This window comes from Halichoerus grypus, chromosome 1 (assembly GCF_964656455.1).
Source record: "Halichoerus grypus chromosome 1, mHalGry1.hap1.1, whole genome shotgun sequence".
Lineage (NCBI taxonomy): Eukaryota > Metazoa > Chordata > Mammalia > Carnivora > Phocidae > Halichoerus > Halichoerus grypus.
The window spans coordinates 132815677-132837814 of record NC_135712.1 but is presented as its reverse complement, the minus strand read 5'-3'; the positions used below and the strand labels follow the sequence as shown (position 1 = coordinate 132837814).

Sequence of the window (22138 nt, the reverse complement as noted above, 5' to 3'; positions counted from 1 at the left end):
TATTAAGTGCCCTAGTTGTAATGGTCTCACTCAATGAATTTTTATATATGCATATACTTGGCCACTCGTTATCCAGATTGAGATACAGAACATTCCCAACACCCAAGAAGCCTCCCTTTTGCCCCTTTCTAGTCAGTAGTACCCTCAGGCAATCATTATTCTGGCTTTATCATCATAGATTAGTCTTGCCTGTTCTTGAATTTCATATAACTATAATCATATAGCATGGACTCTGGTTGTGAGGCTCCTTTTTGAATACAGTTATATTTATGACCCCATCATGTTGTTCCATGTAGCCATATGTCACTTCTTTTTACTGTTGCATAGTATTCCATTATATGACTATACCATAGCTTATCCATTCTCCTATTGATGAGCATGTCCAATTCTTTACTACTATGAATAAAGTTGCTATGAATATTCTTTTGTTTGGTTGGTTGGGTTTTTTTTTTTAAAGATTTCATTTATTCATTTTAGAGAGAGAGAGGAGCAGGAGAGGGGCAGAAGGAGAGGGAGAAAAAATCTGAAGCAGACTCTGCATTGAGCACGGAGCCCAACATGGGACTCCAATCCCACAACGGTGAGATCATGACCTGAGCTGAAACCAAGAGTCAGATGTTCAACCAACTGAGCCACCCAGGTGCCCCTGAATATTCTTATAATGCTTTTTTGTGCTCATATATGCTCATTTCTCCTATACCTAGGAGTACGGTTGCTGCATCATAGGGATAGTGTACATTGAGCTTTAATAGATGCTGCCAGTTTTCCAAAGTGACTGTACCAATTTATGCTCCCATGTGCAGTGTTGCACATCCTCATCAAACTTTGGTATCATCAGTGTCTTTCATTTTCACCATTTTGGTGGTTGTAAAATGGTATCTCCTTGTGTGTGTGGTTTTTTTTTTTTATAATTAACATATAATGTATTATTTGTTTCAGTCCTTGTGGTTTTAATTAGCATTTTCAACATTCATAATGATGTTGAGCACATTTTCATTTGCTTATTGGCATTTTGGATTTCCTCTTTTGTGAAATAAATGCCTGTTCAAGTGTTTTACCCACTTTAAAATTAGTCTTTTTTTATTTTTTAGTAGATTTTTAACATATATTTCCGATTTGAAGCCTTCGATAGATATATATGTTGCAAATCTCTTCTCTTAGTCTGAGGCTTGGTCTTTCACTCTCTTAATAGTATCCTTGATGAAGAGATGCTCTTATTATATTGGTCTGATTTATTAATATTTTCTTCTATGTTTAGTGCTTTTGTGTTCCATGTAAAAACTCTTTGCTTAACCCAGTTCTTCTAAGTGTTCTTTGAGTTTTATTGAGAGAGAGAGAGAGAGCACAAGCAGGGGGGAGTGGCAGGCAGAGGGAGAAGCAGACTCCCCACGGAGCAAGGTGGGATCCGATCCCAGGACCCTGGGATCATGACCTGAGCAGAAGGCAGCTGCTTAACCAACTGAGCCACCCAGGCGTCCCAAGTTTTACTGTTCTTATCTTTCACATTTAAGTCCTGTTGCATCTCTATCAATTGCTGATTATAGTGTGAGGTAGTGGGCAGCGTCTTATTAAAATTTTCTCTTTGTATATAATTTTTAAACTATCATTGTTAAATGTTTGTAACAGGAGTACCTTACAGCATGACCTTAGATGTCCATTTTACAGCAGGTTCACTGTAGTGCTTTTGAAGAACAGTCTGGCACCCCATTAAAGTTTGCATGTTTTCTCATTAGTTTTTAAAACAGCATTGCCCTTGGCCTCAGGCAAGAGGAGTTTCTACTCTGAGACCCATAGTTTATAGCGTCTCTCATGTCATAAACACTCACAAGCAGACTGGGGGAGGGGAATCTCTGTCACTTGTCAGTTGGTATGAGCTCTAGACAGGACAACCCTGTAAACCTAGACATTCATCTTTTTACCTAACGGTATTATGCCCTAAGGAGACACACTTCCTTGCCTTTCTTGTCCTAGATTCTCAAAACAGAAGGTGTCTGGATCAGAATATTGAGAAGTTCTGAGTGTGAGAGAGCACAGTTTGGAAGTGCAGGAAGGATCTGAGTGGCAGGAATGCTTAGGTAAGAGAAAAGATAAATTAACTTGTCAAATCCTCCTTCTTAGCATGAATGAAAAAGACTCTTGCATACAAAGTATTGCTTCCCAGAGTGCCAAGCAGCCGTTGTCTTGTTTTTCTTTGTGCTCCAATTCATGCTTCTGAAGATCTTCATAAATTAGCACAAGTATTCAGTAACTGTTGCAGTGTCTGAGGAACATTTTGTAATATTAGACAATTTTTTACCCTTAAATGTGTATGTATATAGATCTAAACATTACATATGGGAGGCATGACAGATTTTTTTTCATTGGCAAATAGGTGAACATTAAATGCAAACACTGTGAACAGTTTTATAAAATTATTGAAGACAACTGAACTTTCTAAAAAGCTAATAAAACATGCAGCTTATTTTAATGCCTTTGACTAGAAATTTGATAGTGATTAACTGTAATTTCATTTTGCTTTTTAGTTTTGATAGGTCATTTTGAATATTTTAGAAGAAAGATAGCATTTCTTAAAATGTGAAAAATAATTTTAATTTCTTTTTTTACATTTACAATCAATTTTGGAAAAAAATGCATTCAAAATTTGTACACTTTACCTACAATTACATTTTGACTATGTACATGTATTACTTTGAATTAAAAAATAGAAAAGAAGAGGGGTGCCTGAGTGGCTCAGTCGGCTAAGCAGCCGACACGCTTGATTTCAGGTCAAGTCATGATCTCAGGGTCCTGAGATCAAGCGCCATGTCAGGCTCCATGCTCAGTGGGGAGTCTGCTTAAGGATTACTCTCCTTCTCCCTCTTCCCCTCCCCCTCCCCCCACACTCTCTTCTCTTAAATAAATAAATCTTTAAAAAATAAACTTAAATTAAAAAGAAGAAAAAAGGAAGTCCATAAAAAATAAAAATAATTTGTCTGGCAAATGGTGAGTATTCAATAAATATTAGGGACCCCCTTCTGCCACCCCATCTTCCTTCCTCTTGCGCTGAACTTGACGTCAGATTAAAATTCATTTCCCTCTCTCCTTTCTCCCCCTCCATCCTCCAAATACAAACATACACATCCTGTTAGGAATTTGGTTGCCTTATGGAAACAAGTCTAGAATTTGGGAGAAAATAGCAGAATTGAGAGGAGACTTTAGAGGAATCTAGCTGTGGCCAAATAGAAAAATTAGATAAAAGTTCAATCATTTAAGATGACCAGTATTTTTCAGTAGAATTCTGACATATGGCCTATGTCAGGCACTTCTTGGCCCAGTGAGAAGTCAGGGGCATCTCAGAAACGTGGGAGTCACAACAGGGAATTTAACTGACTCTTAGGAGCAGTTTCGATTTATGGGTTGGGCTGTCAGCCCTCGGCAAAACAAAATGAAAGTTTCAGGAAGTTAGACCACTGGCCACTTCAGCACAGCAGAAACACACTTGGAATTTTTTTTTTTTTTTAAGATTTATTTATTTATTTATTTATTTGAGGGAGAGTGGGGTGAGTTGCAAAGGGAGAGAATCTCAAGCAGACTCCCCGCTGAGCGAGGAGCCCGACTAGACTCAGGGCTAGATCCTAGGACCCTGAGATCATGACCTGAGCTGAAATCAAGAGTCAGCTGCTTAACCAACTGAGCCACCCAGGCGCCCCCACACTGGAATGTTTTAATAGCTGGAATCCAATTTTTGGCAATTCATGAGAAATTAAAATTTGTTCTAGCACTTAACAATAATAAAATAAGAATAGCTAACAGTTTGGGGGTACTTACTATATCCTTGGCACTATGCTAAGCCCTTTTTGCAAAACATCCTATCTAATCCTTTCCAGGATGTTCAAGTTATCATCCTCGTTGTAAGGATGAGGAACTTGAGCCTCCAAGAAGCTAAATAATTGGCACCAGAATCTCTCCTGCTCTTAACCACGTTAACTTTCAGCCGGTAACAAGTGCAGCTACCATTTAGTGAGAACTAAAGGCCTAAACGTGTTATAACTAACTTAATCTTCGTAACAACCCTAATGGAGAGCACTTAGGAGTCGTGCTTATAGATGAAGACCCTTCAGCTGCAGCATCTGAAAATTACATGTAATAGAGACAATAATCCTAACGGCCACAGGGCTTACTCCCCCACCTCCTGATCTGAAAGCAGGAAGGAAAGTAGGCTTTCTTCTTTCAACCTGCTGAGAATCCTGTGTTCTGTGCAGAAGAGGTATTTTTCATTCTAGAGTAGCACTCACTATTCAATAGAACTTTCCGTGATAATGGAAAGGTTCTACATTGGCACAGTCCAATATGGTAGCTACTGACCATGTGTGACCATTGACATGTGAAATGTAGCTGGTGGGATTGATGAACTTTTAATGTGATCAATTGATGAAATTTTTATTTTATTTAATTTTAACTAGTTTAATTTATTTCTTTTATTTTAAGTAGGCTCCACACCCAACGTAGGACTTGAACCCTTGGCCCCAAGATTAAGAGTCCCATGCTCTACCAACTGAGCCAGCCAGGTGCCCCTTAACTAGTTTAAATTTAAACAGCACACATGGCTAGTGGCTACCGTATTGGACAACACAGGCGTAGAGGGTAAGACTGCTTGGTGGCCAAGTTCCCAGCAGCAGAGTCTAAGAGCTTCTGAGATTACATTCTCCTTTTTCTTAGTCCTACTATTGGCCAGCTTCTGGGAATGTATTTTCAGACTAAGGCACAGAGAAGAATTGAGAAAGAGGGAAAATAATGAGGATCTTTTTTACTCCCTTTATTAAAACTGAATATTTAAGTCCTTAAACATTTATTTTACTTGTTCATTTATTTAACAAATATTTGTGGAACTCTCCTTACATGGCAGACATACCTACTCTAAGTCTGTGCATTGGCTCTGAGGTTAAAATGGCAAGCGAGACAGAAATGGAGAGACAGACATTAATTAAATAATCACACAGAGATATCATTAGAAACTCAAAGGAATCATATAAGGAGTTGGGAAGGTGTATGACAAGGATGGAGCATTGATTTTTTAAAAAAAGATTTTATTTATTTATTTGTCAGAGAGAACGAGAGAGCACAAGCAGGGAGAGCAGCAGAGGGAGAGGGAGAAGCTCAATCCCAGGACCCTGGGATCATGACCTGAGCCAAAAGCAGACATTTAACCGACTGAGCCACCCAGTCACCCCAGATGGAGAATTGATTTGAGGCCTCCGGAAACCCTTTCTGATGATGCTGAAGTTCAGCTTGCAGAACTAACGTTTTAGCTGAGAAATGAAGAATAAGCTAGAATTAGGGACAGTGGTGGGAAAAGCATTCCAGGTGGAGGGAATAGCATGAATAGGCCTGAGGTGGGCAGAGTGTGGACATGTTTGAGGAACTTCAAAGAAAAGGAAAATGGGGAGAGATGAGGCTGAAGAGCAGGCTCTAGAGAGCCTCGCCTGCCGTATCAGGGCTTTTGACCTTTATCCTAGAAGCAGGGACAAGCTCCTGAAAGGTTTTAAGCCGAGGAGTGACATGATTAGAAAACAAACTTAAAAAACAAAACCAAACAACAACAACAAAAATCTTGGCTTTTAACAAGGGCTTCATTGTTCCCTGTTCCTTCCTTCCTTCCTCCTCCAGCAGCCAGGCAGGTGACTTCCCCAGACACAGGGCTGCAGCTGGCTCCAGAGGTCCTGGGCCCAGAGGATGAATGGAGCTAAGCTGTGTTCTTTCCTCTAATGCTCTGTGTGTTCTCTCTGTGTGTTTCTACCATTAAATAAATACTGGGGTATTTATAAAAACTTCAGCAAACCACCCACTCCGTTTTCTCTGCTGCAGGCCCACAAGCCCTCAAACAGTAACAAGCTGTACCAGAATCTCCGTGATATCCAAAGAGACAGCTCCTAAAAGACTACTAAATATAACTCTCTTCCACACAGGCTGGTGCCTGCTGCCTTGACTTTTACAAGCATAGTTGTCGAATATCTAGGAAACTTGAATTTGACAGACAGGTTTAAGCCGAACGAGGGCAGCCCACTAGAGAGCTTGGCTTTCGGTATTTTCTAGTCTGTTCTTTCTGTTGAGCCACACGAAGCTGATGGACCTTCAGTTGGGAGGATGACAAACCAAAGAACTGACTCCAGTGGGAAAAAGGCAAGTAAGAGTGAGTCTGAGACAAAAGACTTGTGAATGTATTTGAACGTCAAAAGTTTCAAACCAGAATCCAGCTTCCTTAAGCAACATGAATCACTGATGGTCTGCTTCTTCCAAAGTGAATTGACTTTACCTCTGTCTCTGGCATGATAGAAAAGTCACCCATTTTGCTGGCCAACACACTTGAGCTTAATTGTCACCTCTGCCACTTACCCCAAGCAAGCTAACTCACCTTCCAGAGCTTCGTGTCTTTTTGCCTGTAAAATGGGTTAATACTGTCTGTTTGCAGCATCGTATGGATGTAAGACAAAGTGGATGAAATGATTAGAAATAGTCCCTGCACTGACATTGTTGTTATCCAGTACCGCACCTGTATGTCGATCTTCCTCATGACACTGATCTCCTCAAGAAAAGACACCTGCCTTTGGCCTTTCTGTCTGGTGCCTACTCCTGTAGGTGTTCAGTACATAAAATGAATAATTGATATAGCCATCTTATAGGAAAAGAATTCTCCTGTGAGATCAACCTTCCCAAGAGAGTCTATCTTCTAATTTCCTACAACCTTTTTATTTGCTTTAGACATAAATTAGGAAAACAAAATTATTGGCTACATTTCCAGAAAGATATTTTCCTAGAATGTTTCTACTTATACACACATATTATTTAATTAGTAAACTTATTTTTGAGCATTTTTAGGATTACAGAAAAATTGAGCAGAAAGTACAGATTTCCTATACGCACCCTAACGCCCTTCGTCCCTCCATTTTAACATCTTGCATTAACGTGATGCATTTGTTAGAATTGGTAAGCCAATATTGATACATTATTATGAACTAAACCCATAGTTTACATTTAAATTCATTCTTTGTATTATACATTCTGTAAGTTTTGACAAATGTATAATAACTTGTATCCACCATTACATTATCATTCAGAATAGCTTTACTGCTCTAAAAATCCCCTGTGCTCCACCCATTCATCCCTCTCTCCTCCCAACTCCTGGCAACCATTGATCCTTTTATTATCTCCATAGTTTTGCCTTTTCTAGAGTGTCATGTTGCTAGAGTCATAGGATATGTAGCCTTTTTAGATTGGCTTCTTCCCCTTCGTGATATGCATTAAAGATTCATCCATATCTTTTCCTGGCCTGATAGCTCATTTCTTTTCATCACTGAATTCTATTCCATTGTATGGATGTACCACAGTTTATTTATCCATTCACCCACTGAAGGACACCTTGGTGGCTTCCAAGTTTTGTCAATTATGGATAAAGTTGCTGTAAACATTCATGTGCAGGTTTTGTGTGGATGTAAGTTTTCAACTCATTTGGGTAAATACCTAGGAGTGTAATTGCTCTATTGTAGAGTAAACATATGTTTAGTTTTTTTTGTTTTGTTTTAATTTTGCAAGAAACTGCTAAACTGTCTTCCAAAGTGACTGTATCATTTTAATAGGTGTGTAGTGATAGTTCATTGTTTTCATTTGCAATTCTCTAATGACATACAATATTAAACATCATTTCCTATGCTTATTTGCCATCTGTATATTTTCTTTGGTGAAGTGTCTGTTCAGATCTTATGCCCATTTTTAAATCCAGTTGTTTGTTTTTTTATTGTGGGGTTTTAAGAGTTCTTTGCATATTTTGAATATCAGTCATTTGTCAAATATGTGTTTTACAGGGGCGCCTGGGTGGCTCAGTTGGTTAAGCGACTGTCTTCGGCTCAGGTCATGATCCTGGAGTCCCGGGATCGAGTCCTGCATCGGACTCCCTGCTCAGTGGGGAATCTGCTTCTCCCTCTGGCCCTACCCCCTCTCATGCACTCTCTCTCTCTCAAATAAATAAATAAAATCTTTAAAAAAAAAAAAGTGTGTTTTACAAATATTTTCTCCCAAATTGTGGTTTGCCTTTCCATTCTATTGATATATTTTGCAGAGCAGTTTTTAATTTCAATGAAGTTCAACTTATCAATTTTTCTCCCATGGATCGAGCTTTTCATATCTAAAAAGTCATTGCCAAACCCAAGGTTACTAGATTTTCTCCTATGTTAATTTTAGGAGTTTTATAGTTCTCTGTTTTAAAAAGTTTTATTTATTTGAGCGAGTAGTTTTCTGTTTTAAATTTAGGTGTTTGAACCATTTTGAGTTAATTTTGTGAGAAGTGGTAGATCTGTGTCTAGATTCTTTTACTTTTATTTTTATTTTTTTGCATGAGGATGTCCAATTGTTCCAGAACCATTTGTTCAAAAGATTATCCTTTTTCCATTGAATTGTCTTTGCTCCATTTTTAAAGATCAGTTGATTATATCTGTGTAGGTTCATGTCTGGGCTCTCTGTTCTGTTCCATTGATCTTGTTGTCTGTTCTTTCACCAATACCACATTGTCTTGATTTCTGTAGCTTTAAATTAAGTCTTTTTTTTTTTTAAAGATTTTATTTATTTATTTGACAGACACACAGCGAGAGAGGGAACACAAGCAGGGGGAGTGGGAGAGGGAGAAGCAGGCTTCCCGCGGAGCAGGGAGCCCGATGGGGGGGCTCGATCCCAGGACCCTGGGATCATGACCCGAGCCGAAGGCAGACGCTTAATGACTGAGCCACCCAGGCGCCCCTAGAGTAAGTCTTGATGTTGGATAGTGTCAGCCCTCCAACTATGTCCTTCTCTTTCAATATTGGGTTGGCTACTTAAATATTTAAAAGTAGGTTTATTATTTTCAGAAAAATTATGCATGCTTATTAAGAAAAAATAAACAATACAGAAAAGTAATTACATATGTGAAAAGTTTACTATTATAGAAGATAGGTGTCTAATCAACGAGAAAAAGGTTAACAACACAATTGGGGGAAAGAGTATCTGAATCATCAGTTTCAGAGTAAAAGAAAGTTTAGTACCCTATAAATATTTGTAAAAATGTCAACCTTTCTCTTAATGTAAAATGAAAAGAAATATCAGTAAACTCCTATTTTTCTCTTTTATGCCCTTTATTAATTAGGATAGAGGAAATAAAACTCTAAAAACTGGTGTAAATTGGTATAAAATGTATAGGTGGCTATTTGGCAAAATTTGGAATATGTGTTCCTTGTAGGAACTAAAAACAGTGTCTGACACATAGTGTATCTTCAATAAAGAGTTGTTAAATAAATTTGATAAATACAAATGTACTTAGTCGTTGATAGAGGAATTTTACTGCAAGGAATTTATCAAATGGGTATACGTACAGGATTTTTTTGTTGGAGCATTGTTTTTTGTTTTGTTTTGTTTTTTAAAGATTTTATTTGTTTATTTGAGAGAGAGAACACAGGAGTAGGGAGGAGGAGTGCGGGGGTGAGGAACAAGCAGACTCCCTGCTGAGCAGGGAGCCTGATGTGGGGCTCGAACCCAGGACCCTGGGATCATGACCTGAGCCGAAGGCAGACGCTTAATGACTGAGCCACCCAGGCGCCCCCCTGATTTATTTTTTTAAAATAAAAATGTATGGAAGTTTTTATGTAAAACTATAAAAAGGGCATAGATTTATTTATTTGAAAATACCATAATTATTCAGGGGAAATGATACATTTTCATTTAAAAAAATCTAAATAAAAAAGCAAAAATAAAAAAGTAAAAATCTCTTACAATAATAAAACTATTAGTTTGGTAAATATTTTTCTAGCTATTTCTTTATGCAGCTGTACAATTTTACAAAAATGAGTTTATCCTATTTATGCTCTTCTGTAGTCTGCTTTTTATCAAATGATATTCAGTGGATTTTATTCTAAATAAATCCATTTGTTTTTATAGGCCTTACAGTATGCCAATGTATTTACAACTGGTTTAGTAAACTAATTACTTATTTTTAGGCACTATAAACAATGCTGCCTCATTCATTTTTAAAATGATGAATAGGCACAGAGTAACATTTTGAATCTATATATAAAATATAATAGCAATACTAAGAAGAATAATGTATTCATTACCTAGCCATACTTTCTGTGGTTTGGATATCCAACAAGCACCAGCTTGTGCACCAGGCCTGCACATATGTGTTCATATTTATTGTAACTTTGATTATTATAGCAAAAAAAAATCCATCATTATAGGCAATCTATGTTAAAATGTTTTATATTTTTTAGAGAATATAATACAGCAGTTAAAAAGAATAGGGTAAGTTGAAAGGTACCGACTTGAAAATCCCCACCCCATACTAGTAAATGACAGAAAGCATTTATAGAATAATATTGTGGTTATGTTACCAAGTTATTTTTAAAAATACAGAAAAGTGTTTTAATGGAGTCTACAAGTGTATTCCCATCTAAAAATTCATCATACTGTACATTTAGAATTTGTGCCATTGACAGTATGCAAATTAAACCTAAATTTAAAAATTTAAAAATACCCATGTTGGGGGTGGAGTTTACTTTAAAAAATAGGTTGTGTCTGGTGGGGGGATGGGTTAGCCTGGTGATGGGTATTGAGGAGGGCACATTCTGCATGGAGCACTGGGTGTTATGCACAAACAATGAATCATGGAACACTACATCAAAAACTAATGATGTAATGTATGGTGACTAACATAGCATAATAATAATAAAATTAAAAAATAGGTTGTGTCTATATTTTCATGTATAATGTAAATACATAGAAAGCAGTCTGGAGCGATATACACCTGGTTTTTTGGCAGTGATTATTACCTCTAGAAAGGGAGACCTCTGCTCTTCCTCTACATACTTCTGTATTGTTCGAGTATTTTAAAAAGGAAAAGGCGTTAATTGGGTATCTAATCAATCAGTAAATATAAGCACAACATGTTTTTATTGAAGTCAATAAAATAAATAACATAAATAAAATAATCAACTGATGACAAAATTAACAGACCACAAAGAGACTTTGGAAGAAAAGAAGCTGCTGAGAACTTAGTAGAGATACACCCATACCCATCTTCTCCCTTGGGAAGGATTTGAGGACCATGTTTTCTCCATTTTTGCCTCTCTGGAAAGATACCATTAAGTCACCAGAAGGGGGGGGTTTCCTTCTATTCTAATCCCTGCCCAGCCCAATGGCCGCATGTGGAGGTGAGATAGGAACACCACAGCCGTCCTGCAAGGTGGCCGACCCCACTCCAGGGAGTGAGAGCCTAAAGGAGACTCAGTACTTGCTTAAAAAACATGCCTCACTCCTTCCCACATTTGTGGAGGCAGGGGGATGAGGCAGTGGATGGAAATGAATATGCAGTGTGGGCATATGTGGTATGAATTACAAAGTAATTGAATAATAAGAAATTCAAAGGAAAACAATCAAATGCCATGTCCTACCAAACTGGTGAGGATTTGTTTGATGGCTCTGCACAATATTGGCACGGGGTGAGGGGGCAATGATGAGAAGTGAAGCTAGACGAATTAGCAGAGGCAAATGAGGCAGAGCTTTGTCAAACACATTAAGGAGCTTATCCCAGGAACCAGGAGCTTATCCCAAGCCAGTAACAAGCCTTAGGCAGTTGGATCACGTCTGGCTACTCCCAGAAGAATGCATTGAGAAGCAACCAGACCGGACGTGGGGAGAGCAGCTAGGAGGCCAGTGCAGTAATCCAGGCAAAATATTGTTGTACCCTGGAAGAGTGTGAAAGCAGTGGAAAAGGAGACAAGTGCGTGAGTAGAGGGAAACTGAAGAAAGAGCTCTGACAGGTGTTGGTGATTGATTGTATACACGCAGAAGAGGAGAACAGGGTGGTGGTGGTGGTGTGGTGTCTGTAGCATCCAGGGTTCCATCAGTAAAAGCTGAACCCTAGGACTCATGGAATAAGGACTTTGTTGTTGAAATTAGGCCTTGCACAGTTTGTGGAAGCAATTGGACATCTGGGAAGGGGAGTTAAATCCCCAACCAGTCAGGCTGAGAAGCCAAGGATGTCCAGCCACCGAAGTTGGACCTCAGAGGGGAGACTGATGGAGGAGTCTAGAAGAAGCATTTGCCTTTGTGGGTCTCAGGGCAGGCATCTGCTGATGGATCTGGAGCTGCTGTTGGTCAGCAGGGCCTTCAGTCCAGAGGAAGAGCTGGAGGCAAAATAGAGGGAGCAAGGACAAGCTGGAACCTGCCAGGCACCTCTGCCTCTACAGGTCGTATCACTGAACCATGATGGCATTCGGATAGGGTGCCTCCAAATTCCTTTCTTGGCCAACTCTAACCTGGAACCACACAGGGAAAAGGATTCTGCGAAACAGTTTCCAGCTTAACTAAGGTCATGGTGAGAGATTCTGGAGGAAATGTAGTGAGTTCCATTTTGGACATGTCAGCTTTGAGTTGACTGTAGTACATTCCCATGGAAATGTCCAGGAAGCAATTGTCTTGTCCAAATTTCTTCAATATGCAAACAAATGGCTCTAGAACTCTAGTTTTAACCCATCCTGTGGTGTGAGGGTGGAATGCAGCTCTGGATTATGAGTCTAGGAACTAAAGGTATTGGCCAGGAGTGAAGACAGTCTCAAGAAACAAAAAGACGGTTCAAACAAGGTCTGTAACTCTGGCAGTGACTTGGGGCAGCGAGATGGAGTGGGCAGACCCTACAGGGCAGGTAAGAGGAGGTGTCCTGGAGACATGGCCTGAGATACCTTACCTCTGAGTGAGAAGAGAACTGGTCTGTGCATTAAGGGTGGTCTTCTGGAATCAGTATGTTGAAAGTCCATGACTTACAAGAAAAAACCTATTTGATAGTCCCTCCTCTTATTTTTTTAATCCTATTACACAGGCTCAAGACAGTATATTTAATGAATGATTCTTCTTTCCGAAATTTCAAGCACAAGTTTGTTACTTAATACAGTTGTGCCCTTCCTGCTTCATAGTCCTTCAGAATCATAAAGAGAGTTCTGAGCGAGGTTCCAGGTGATGTAGTGAACGTTCCACACAGAGAGGTCTCCCATCACATCACTGGGAGCCCCCCGCCCCCGCCGCTGCCACCACCACCACCATAGCCATCACCATCACTATCCAAGTTGGAGGAACGGAGGCTGGGGAAGGGCGGTAAGAGGAGGTAAAGGGAGGTAACAATTCCAAATGAGCAAGGAAATTGATAGTGCTTTCAGGTAAATTGTCTTCATTCCTATTGGAGGACAAATGTAGTCAATGGACATTTTTTTAAAATTCCAGTGTAATTAACGTACAGTGTTAGATTCGTCTCAGGTGTACAATATAGTGATTCAACAATTTTTTTGGTAAAGATTTATTTATTTATTTGAGAGACAGAGAGAGAAGGTGAGCGGGTGGAGGGGCAGAGGAAGAGGGAGAGAGAATCTCCAGCAGACTCCACAATGAGCATGGAGCCTGACATAGGGCTTGACCCCACGACCCTGAGATCATGACCTGAGCTGAAATCAAGAGTCGGACGCTTAACCGACTGCGCCACCCAGGCGCCGCAGTGATTCAACAATTCTATACATTACTCAGAGCTCATCATGATAAATGTGCTCTTAATCCTCCCCCCTTTTTTTTTGTTTGTATCCAAGCTTTATGAGAAAGCAAACACAATTGTGAGAAACCGGAACACTCAGGGGTGGCTCAGGCTGAATACACTTGATAACCCTCACTGGGAGAGGGCTGAAAACTATTTGGTAGATTCCCTAAATCACTAAATCAGATTCCTATGTAAATGATCCAGGCCACAGACAGACAAGTAGGATCCCATAGTGAGTCTAGGAGATGGGACCCTATGAAAGGTCCCACCTATTTCCCCCATCCTCTCATCAACTGCCCCTCTGGTAACTGTCAATTTATTCTCTATAGTGAAGAGTATTTCTTGGTTTGTCTCTCTCTTTTTTTTTTCCTTTGTTCATTTGTTTTGTTTCTTAAATTCCACATGAGTAAAATCATATGGTATTTGTCTTTCTCTGACTGACTTCACTTAGCATTACACTCTCTAGATCCATCTATGTTGATACAAATGGCAAGATTTCGTTCTTTTCTATGGCTGAGTAATATCCCACTATATATATATAGATATATATGTATATGTATATGTATATGTATATCTATATCTATATATCTCACTTTTTTTTTTAAAAGATTTCATTTATTTATTTGACAGAGAGAGACACAGCGAGAGAGGGAACAGAAGCAGGGGGAGTAGGAGAGGGAGAAGCAGGCTTCCCGCGGAGCAGGGAGCCCGACGTGGGGCTCGATCCCAGGACCCTGGGATCATGACCTGAGCCGAAGGCAGACGCTTAATGACTGAGCCACCCAGGCGCCCCTATATCTCACTTCTTCTTTATTCACTTCTCTATCAGTGGACATTTGGGCTGCTTTCATAATTTGGCTATTATAAATGATGCTGCAGGGACACCTGGGTGGCTCAGTTATTAAGCATCTGCCTTCAGCTCAGGTCATTATCCTGGAGTCCTGAGATCGAAACCCACATCGGGCTCCCTGCTCCACGGGAAGCCTGCTTCTCCCTCTCCCACTCCCCCTGCTTGTGTTCTCTCTCTCGCTGTGTCTCCCTCTGTCAAATAAATAAATACAATCTTTAGGAAAAAAAAATAAATGATGCTGCAATAAACATAGGTGTGCATGGATCCCTTTGAATTACTTTTTTAAAAAAAATATTGGGGATAAATACCAGTAGTTTGATTACTGGGTCATAGAATAGTTCTATTTTTAATTTTTGAGGAACCTCCATACTGTTTTCCACAGCGGCTGCACCAGTTTGCATTCCCACCAACAGTGCACAGGGGTTCCTGTTTCTCCACATCCTCGCCAACACCTGTCGTTTCTTTTGTTTTTGATTTTAGCCATTCTGACAGGTGTGAGGTGATATCTATCTCATTGTGGTTTTGATTTGCATTTCTCTGATGATGAGCATCTTTTCATGTGTCTGTTGCCATCTGTAAGTCAGTGAACAATTTTATCTACAGTGTTCTTTTTCCTCCACTTTCTTAGTTATCAAATGAAATCTTGGCTTCTTGTTAGACTATGTACACGGGGAAATGATATATTCTTCTGACTACCTTATACAAAGGAAGGCTTCTATCCCTCTCTATACTCTTATTCTGCTATATTTTTCATGTTAGTACTTACCCCCACCTGGTATTCCATGTTTACATGTTTCCTTTATGTATTGCCTTCATATCAGAATATAAGCTTCATCACAGACTGTGCCTGTTTTGTTTACTGCTGCATCCCCAGCAAATGAAACAGTACCTAGGATACTGCAGACACTGAAGCATTTGTTGAATGAATGAATGACACATTACATTCTAAGAATAGCTCCATGTGAGAGAGAACTGTTTTATGGCTATTTCCCATATACAGAAAAATAAACTTCGGGTATAAAGGATTGGCCCTAAGTCGAATCACAGGAGTAGGGCGCCTTATGTATTGTCCCAACAGTTCATCAAGCCTCAGGAAAACTGCATCCTTTACATGAACATTACCAAATAATAGCAAATAAAAATATTTGTTATACATTTTGGCCAGAAGAGTTTAATAGCTTTGCCAGTTCTCATTTCTCCCCCTACTTCTCTGCTTGTCTGTCCATTTCCTTCAGTGGGTCCTCTTCCTCCTTCCTCCTGCTAACTGGTCATTCCCTCAGATTTGCCTTGGACCCGCTTGTTGATATCTCTCAACTGTGAGTTTTTCTAGGTCGGCTTCTCAGGTGTCATGATGCCACTCCTAGCTAGATAAGGGGTTAGGTCCCTGGGCGGGCGCTGTCCTGGACTTCATCTGACCTGTTTAATTCTTTGTGTGAGCACATGAATGGCTCTGCAAACTCCTCCCCTCGAAGCTTCAAGCCTTATCTATCTGTACATCGTCAGCATATGTGTGCACAGAAGTTGGCCTGTTGTAGGTATTGAAGAAGTGAATGGGTGCTGATCACATTTGTTGATGAGACTGAAGTGTTTGTTAGTGAAACTGATATAATTTTGGCATTTGCTTTTAAATATTCCAATAAAAATAATAGAATGAAATAAAAAAACAAAATGGCCGAAGACAAAGATGAAACAAGAATGGACAAATGTTGATAATGGTTGAAGCCGATGATGGGCATATGGGGGCTCTTTATACTCTTCTATTTTTGTGTACTTTTACATTTTTCTGTTAAAAAAAACACACAAAAATTTGTGGCTGAGGCAAAGCCGGGAAGGCCCTACTAATATGCTAATAGCTTCAGAAGCATTTATGAGGTGGAAATTTATAAATAAAATTTTACAATAGGAATGAGTAGCTATATTCAATACAGTTGTGCCCTTCAGGGAATTAAATACAAATAAGGAAAGCAGCAAAACATTTTAAACTTTTCAGAGCTTTGCTTGTTTAATTTCTAATCATATTGCCATATGTAAACCATATATGAAGGTTGCTAAAGCCCTTTGCCAATTACATGGTACTCCATCTTATTTATCATTTATCATGGAAAGTTTTCCTCCCTTGAAATAAGACTTTTGCATAGCATATAGAATGAAAATTCTACTGGGAAGAATCTTAAAGATTTTTGCCTATTTTCTATAGCCATAAAGTATTTACTTATCTATTCATTTTTTTAAAAGATTTTTTATTTTATTATTTATTTGACAGAGAGAGACACAGCAAGAGAGGGAACACAAGCAGGGGGAGTGGGAGAGGGAGAAGCAGGCTCCCCACCGAGCAGGGAGCCCGATGTGGGACTTGATCCCAGGACCTTGGGATCATGACCTGAGCCGAAGGCAGATGTTTAACGACTGAGCCACCCAGGCGCCCCTATGCATTCATTTTTAATTTACATATGTTTCTCAAAATTGTGTTCCATTTTTTCAAGTCTTTATTTATTTAAGTAATCACTACACCCAACGTGGGGCTTGAACTCACGACTCCAAGATCAAGAGTCCCATGCTCCTCTGACTGAGCCAGCCAGGTGCCCCTAAACTGTGTTTTATTTTATATGTCCAGTTTATTATTATTTTTTAAACTGAGTAACAATTGTAGCGAAGCAATGATATATACAATTTACCACAACATATTAATAAATACATATAACACAATTCTGAAACACTCAGATTCAGGTACTGCTATTAAAAAAATCCTCACCCAGGGCACCTGGCTGTCTCAGTCAGTAGAGCATGCAACTCTTGATCTCAGGATTCTAAGTTCAACTCCCATATTGGGTATAAAGATTACTTAAAAAAAAAAATCCTTTCCCGTTGATTTACTGATTTTTTTTCTTAAATTAGTTTTATATAGAATACATTTTCCCCTAAACATTACAATTTCATGTCTTCATGTGATATGTTTTTATTTGGTACAGTTCTAAGTGTCCTTTTTGCTTAGGGTAGAAGGAGCCGGCACTTTTTGAATGTCCCCTGTTGCCAATTGCTTCACCATTTATCTCATTTGATGCTATAAATAATCCTGTTCATTTACAGATAAGAAAGCAGATGTTCAGAGAAGCTTAATAACTTGGCTAAGGCCATATAATTTGTAAGTGGAGACAGATTTTTTTTTTGAAGACAGTTTTTTTTTTTTAAATCCAAACTCTACATTGTTCATAGTATATTGTTTTGTCTCTTCATATTCAAACTTTCAATATGAGGCCATGACTTAGTATTGAGTAATAATGGCAGATTCTAGGATGGTATGCAAAATGTGACTTATTTACATTTCAGAAAAGATGACATATATATTTTATATGTAAATATATTTATGTAAGTAATGTTAATACTATTAATATATTATTATATATTTAATTATTATATGTAACATAATAATAGATTACATTAATGATATAATTATAATATATTAATATATAATGTATATGATAATTATAATGTATTTATATATAATAACAAATACAATATATTATTAACATATTACAAAATATCTTATATATACACGTTCGGAAAGATAGATAACAGGCCATTAACCAAGACTGGGATTTGGGAGGTGGAGGTGAGACTGGGGAAACAAGAGAACACGCTTTCATTTCTAGTTTGTGTCTTTCTGTCTTGAACTTAAAAATGATTATGCATTAGTTTTATGCTATTATTATTTTGTTTTTATTATTTTGTCATTATTATTATTATTTTGTTTTATTATTATTTTGTCATTAGTACTAAATGGACTCATTTCTTATTTTAACAACTATCAGCATTCTTGAATACCTTTACTATGCTTGGAATGTTTTAAGTCCCTATGGGCCTCAGACATTCTTATTGTTGTAGGCCGATCTAACACATTAAATGTATTCAGATCAAATACAACTTCCATGAGTTGAGTTAAAGTTAAATATAACTTATATGATGTTGAGTTGAGGTTAACAACATGTCACATGTCATAAGCATTTAAAGCTACTAACTTTGATTTTTTAGGTTTTAAAATATTTTTTTAAAGATTTTATTTATTTTAGAGAGAGAGAGCACACGAGCAGGGGAAGGGGCAGAGAGGGAGCGAGAGGGAGAGAATCTCAAGCAGACACGGTGCTGAGTGCGGAGCCTCATGCAGGGCTCAATCCCACCATCCTAAGATTATGACCAAAGCCAGAACCAAGAATTAGATGTTTAACTGACTGAGCCACCCAGGTGCCCCTCCTATTCATTTTCCTGTGAACCCTTTAAGTAGAAAAAACAAAAGTATTTTCAACAACATAAAATGGAGTACAAAAATAATTATGCTCAAATTTTTTTTTTTTTTTTTTAATTTTGCTCAAATTTTAAATCAAATACCTAGGTCTCAAGCATGTACCTTCACATGCCTGGGATACAATCTTGTGCCAATTTCTCTGAGTATTTTCTCTTAGATTTCTAGTTGACTTTGTAGAGACTTTGCCTAATTTTATTCAGGCATCCACAGTTCAGTCACCAATTTTTTGAGTACTTCTACTGTGTATTTTTGGGGGAATGATAGAAAGATGCATCAAGATATTCAATGGTAGGCTCACATAGAATCATGAGGAACTAAAGCAAATTGCAAAGGCAAGGGTCTGCTTGAAAGGACTTTCAGTGTATTGGGGCACATGGGTGGTTCAGTGGGTTAAGCGCCTGACTCTCCACTTCGGGTCACGGCTCAGGTCATGATCTCATGGGTTGAGAGATCAAGCCCGGAGTTGGGCTCTGTGCTCAGTGGGGAGTCTGCTTGAAGATTCTCTCCCTCTGCCCCTGCCAGGTGCTCACTCTCTCATTTTCTATGAATAAATAATAAATAAATCTTAAAAAAAAAAAAGACTTTCAGTGTGTCATTCCTGGCATGTCAATATCTTTTGTCCTGTTTGCAGAGTGTTTTGGAAATCAAGGGAATGGAATGTGAGAAAATCAACATTTGATTCAGAGAAAGAAATCCCACTTTCATTGAGAAGAAGGTATTTTAGAAAGAAGGAAAAGAACAGACCATCAAGAGACTCTGAAGACCATGAAGAGCAGCATGATCAAATGATCACATTTCCCTGTTCCATATGCAAGCATGAAATTGATCTACCTGAAATTTTCCTCCATAAAAAGCTGCACATGGCTCTGGCCACCCTGGGGTTTCAATGGATGGGGGGAAAGAAACCCGCGCTCCCACTGATTTCCATTCAGAGACAGTTTATAATCACTAAACTATTGTCATTTTCTATATTCACTGAAAAAATCCTACAGAGCATTAATAATGCTTTTGAGCTACTTTGGAAGAAACAAATCCCAGCATACTATAAGATTATTGATAACATTCACAGGAGTTCCATATATTCTCAAACAATCTGTCATGTATTGATTAAAGGTGTAGCCGTTTGTGAAGATAGAAATTCTACATGGAAAGCTGACATGAATGATAAATTCACTGTGGTGAATAACTTTGGCAATAAACCCGATGTGTGTTTTTTGGGTTTGTTCGATGGACATCATGGTGCCTCAGCGGCAGACTTGACATCAATGGAACTTCCAGTTTTACTTCTCCATCAACTTTCCAGATTTGATCCTTCCTACCAAATGACTCCTGAAGAGCAAAACGTAATCCAATCCTTTCACACAGTATTTAGGGAGGAATACATAGCTATAGAAGAACTTTTTTCCTCCATAAAGAAAAAGAGAAAAACGGTGAAATGTGAGTATGAGAACATACACAAAGCCTTTGCAAAAGCATTTTGGAGAATGGATAGACTTTTACGTCTCGGAAGGAATGAAGTATCCAGGGTTCGATGGAGTGGCTGTTCTGCAGTTACTTGTATATTGGAAGGCAATATTAAAAAACCCTATGCTAAGAAGAATTGGAAAATCAATAAGGGTGATGACTTGGCAAAGAGTTTCCCTTCCCAGATGATGCCACAAATAATGTCTGGAGTACTCCATATTGCAAACACTGGTATGTACATGGAGTGGTGCACCACTTATTATATACACCTTACATTTATTTTTTATTCCTGGCAGCAAAACTTCTCTTGGTTCCAGAGCTATTTAGTGACCTATGATTTAGTGACTTATTAATGCCTTGAAATTCCATTGACTAATTTAAGAAATGATCAACAATCACAGTTTAGATGCAGATTGCAGGCACAAAAATAATTGTAATTTTTTTTCCCAAGAAGGAACATATATGTAATAATTTGACAGAAACATTAAATTTTCTAAATGGGGTAGTAATACAGCTGTAGATAAAGGCAAAGCAAACATATTACATTTGCTTAGATCTGAATGAAACAAAAAACATTTCCCCTACTTCCCTTTTCCAGGAGAATGGAAAGTTCTTTGGGGATTGTTACAAGTCTGGTTGTTTAAACTGGTCAGTTATTCTGATAACACATTTGCAATAGGTCACTTGTGCTCACTGGCCAAGTAGCAACAATTTAATTTTAGAGAAAACAATAGTTTGTGCCTCAAGTTTATAAGCATATATTCTCTTCTCCAAACATTTGGCTGTATTTTTAAAATTGTATTTCAAGAATCAATCCTTTCAGTGCTAAAGGTCTACCTTAGGAGCTTGCCAAAATGGAAAGCCTATACGTAAAACATTTTTAGCAAAGTTAAGCTGAGTTCCATGACATGCTTCATTAGGTTTCCACTACCCCTTTCATCAATAGAATTACTATTATTATTTTTAAATAAACCCTACCCCCAGCGTGGGGCTCAAACTCACGACCCTGAGATCAAGAATCTCATGGTTTACCGACTGAGCCAGTAAGGTGCCCCTCTATAGAGTTGTTACTATTATTACTTTTTAATATTTTATTTATTTGAGTGAGAGAGCAAGAGAGAGCATGCGCAGGGTGAAGGACAGAGGGAGAAGCAGACTCCCTGCTGAGCAAGGAGCCCGACATGGAACTGGATCCCAGGACCCTGGGATCATGACCTGAGCCGAAGGCAGACACTTAACTGACTGAGCCACCCAGGCATCCCTAGAGTTATTATTAATAATAGTGTCCATTTATTGAATATTGAATATAGCCTAATTTTTCATTTAATCTTATGAGAACCCTGATATCTAAAGATATCCTCTAAGTATTTTTTTTTTTTAAGATTTTATTTATTTATTTGACAGAGAGAGACACAGCAAGAGAGGGAACACAAGCAAGGGGAGTGGGAGAGGGAGAAGCAGGCTTCCTGCAGAGCAGGGAGCCCAAAGCGGGGCTTGATTTCAGGACCTTGGGATCATGACCTGAGCCGAAGGCAGACGCTTAACGACTGAGCCACCCAGGCACCCCTAAGTATTTTTTTTTAATGTATTTGGCATATAACATTGTGCAAGTTTAAAGTATGTTAATATGATACATTCATATATAGTAATATGATTGCTGTTTGGGTGATAATTAGCATTTCTATCATGTTACATAATTATCATTTTTCTTTGGTGGTTGAAACAATTAAATTCTAGTCTCAACAAGTTTGATGACTATAATACAGTATTGATCTCTATATTCCCTATACTGTGCATTGGATCTCTAGGACTTATTTACTACTTGCTGCAAGTTTGGACCCTTAAACACCTGTTCTATCTCCCACCACCCCCCTCGTTATCTAAGTGTGGTTACCCCATTTTTCCAGATAAGAAAAGGGAAGCTCAGGTGAGATAATTTGTTCAAGGT

General features: G+C 38.4%; 1 protein-coding gene across 1 annotated transcript in view; it reads left to right on the top strand.

Annotated features, from left to right (window-relative positions):
• PP2D1 (protein phosphatase 2C like domain containing 1) overlaps window positions 1-22138 on the top strand; it is a 33241-nt gene that overhangs the window by 6468 nt on the left and 4635 nt on the right. The window contains 1 exon segment of the mRNA XM_078059174.1: window positions 19358-20421. Within this exon segment, the coding sequence (XP_077915300.1) occupies window positions 19358-20421 (1064 nt within the window).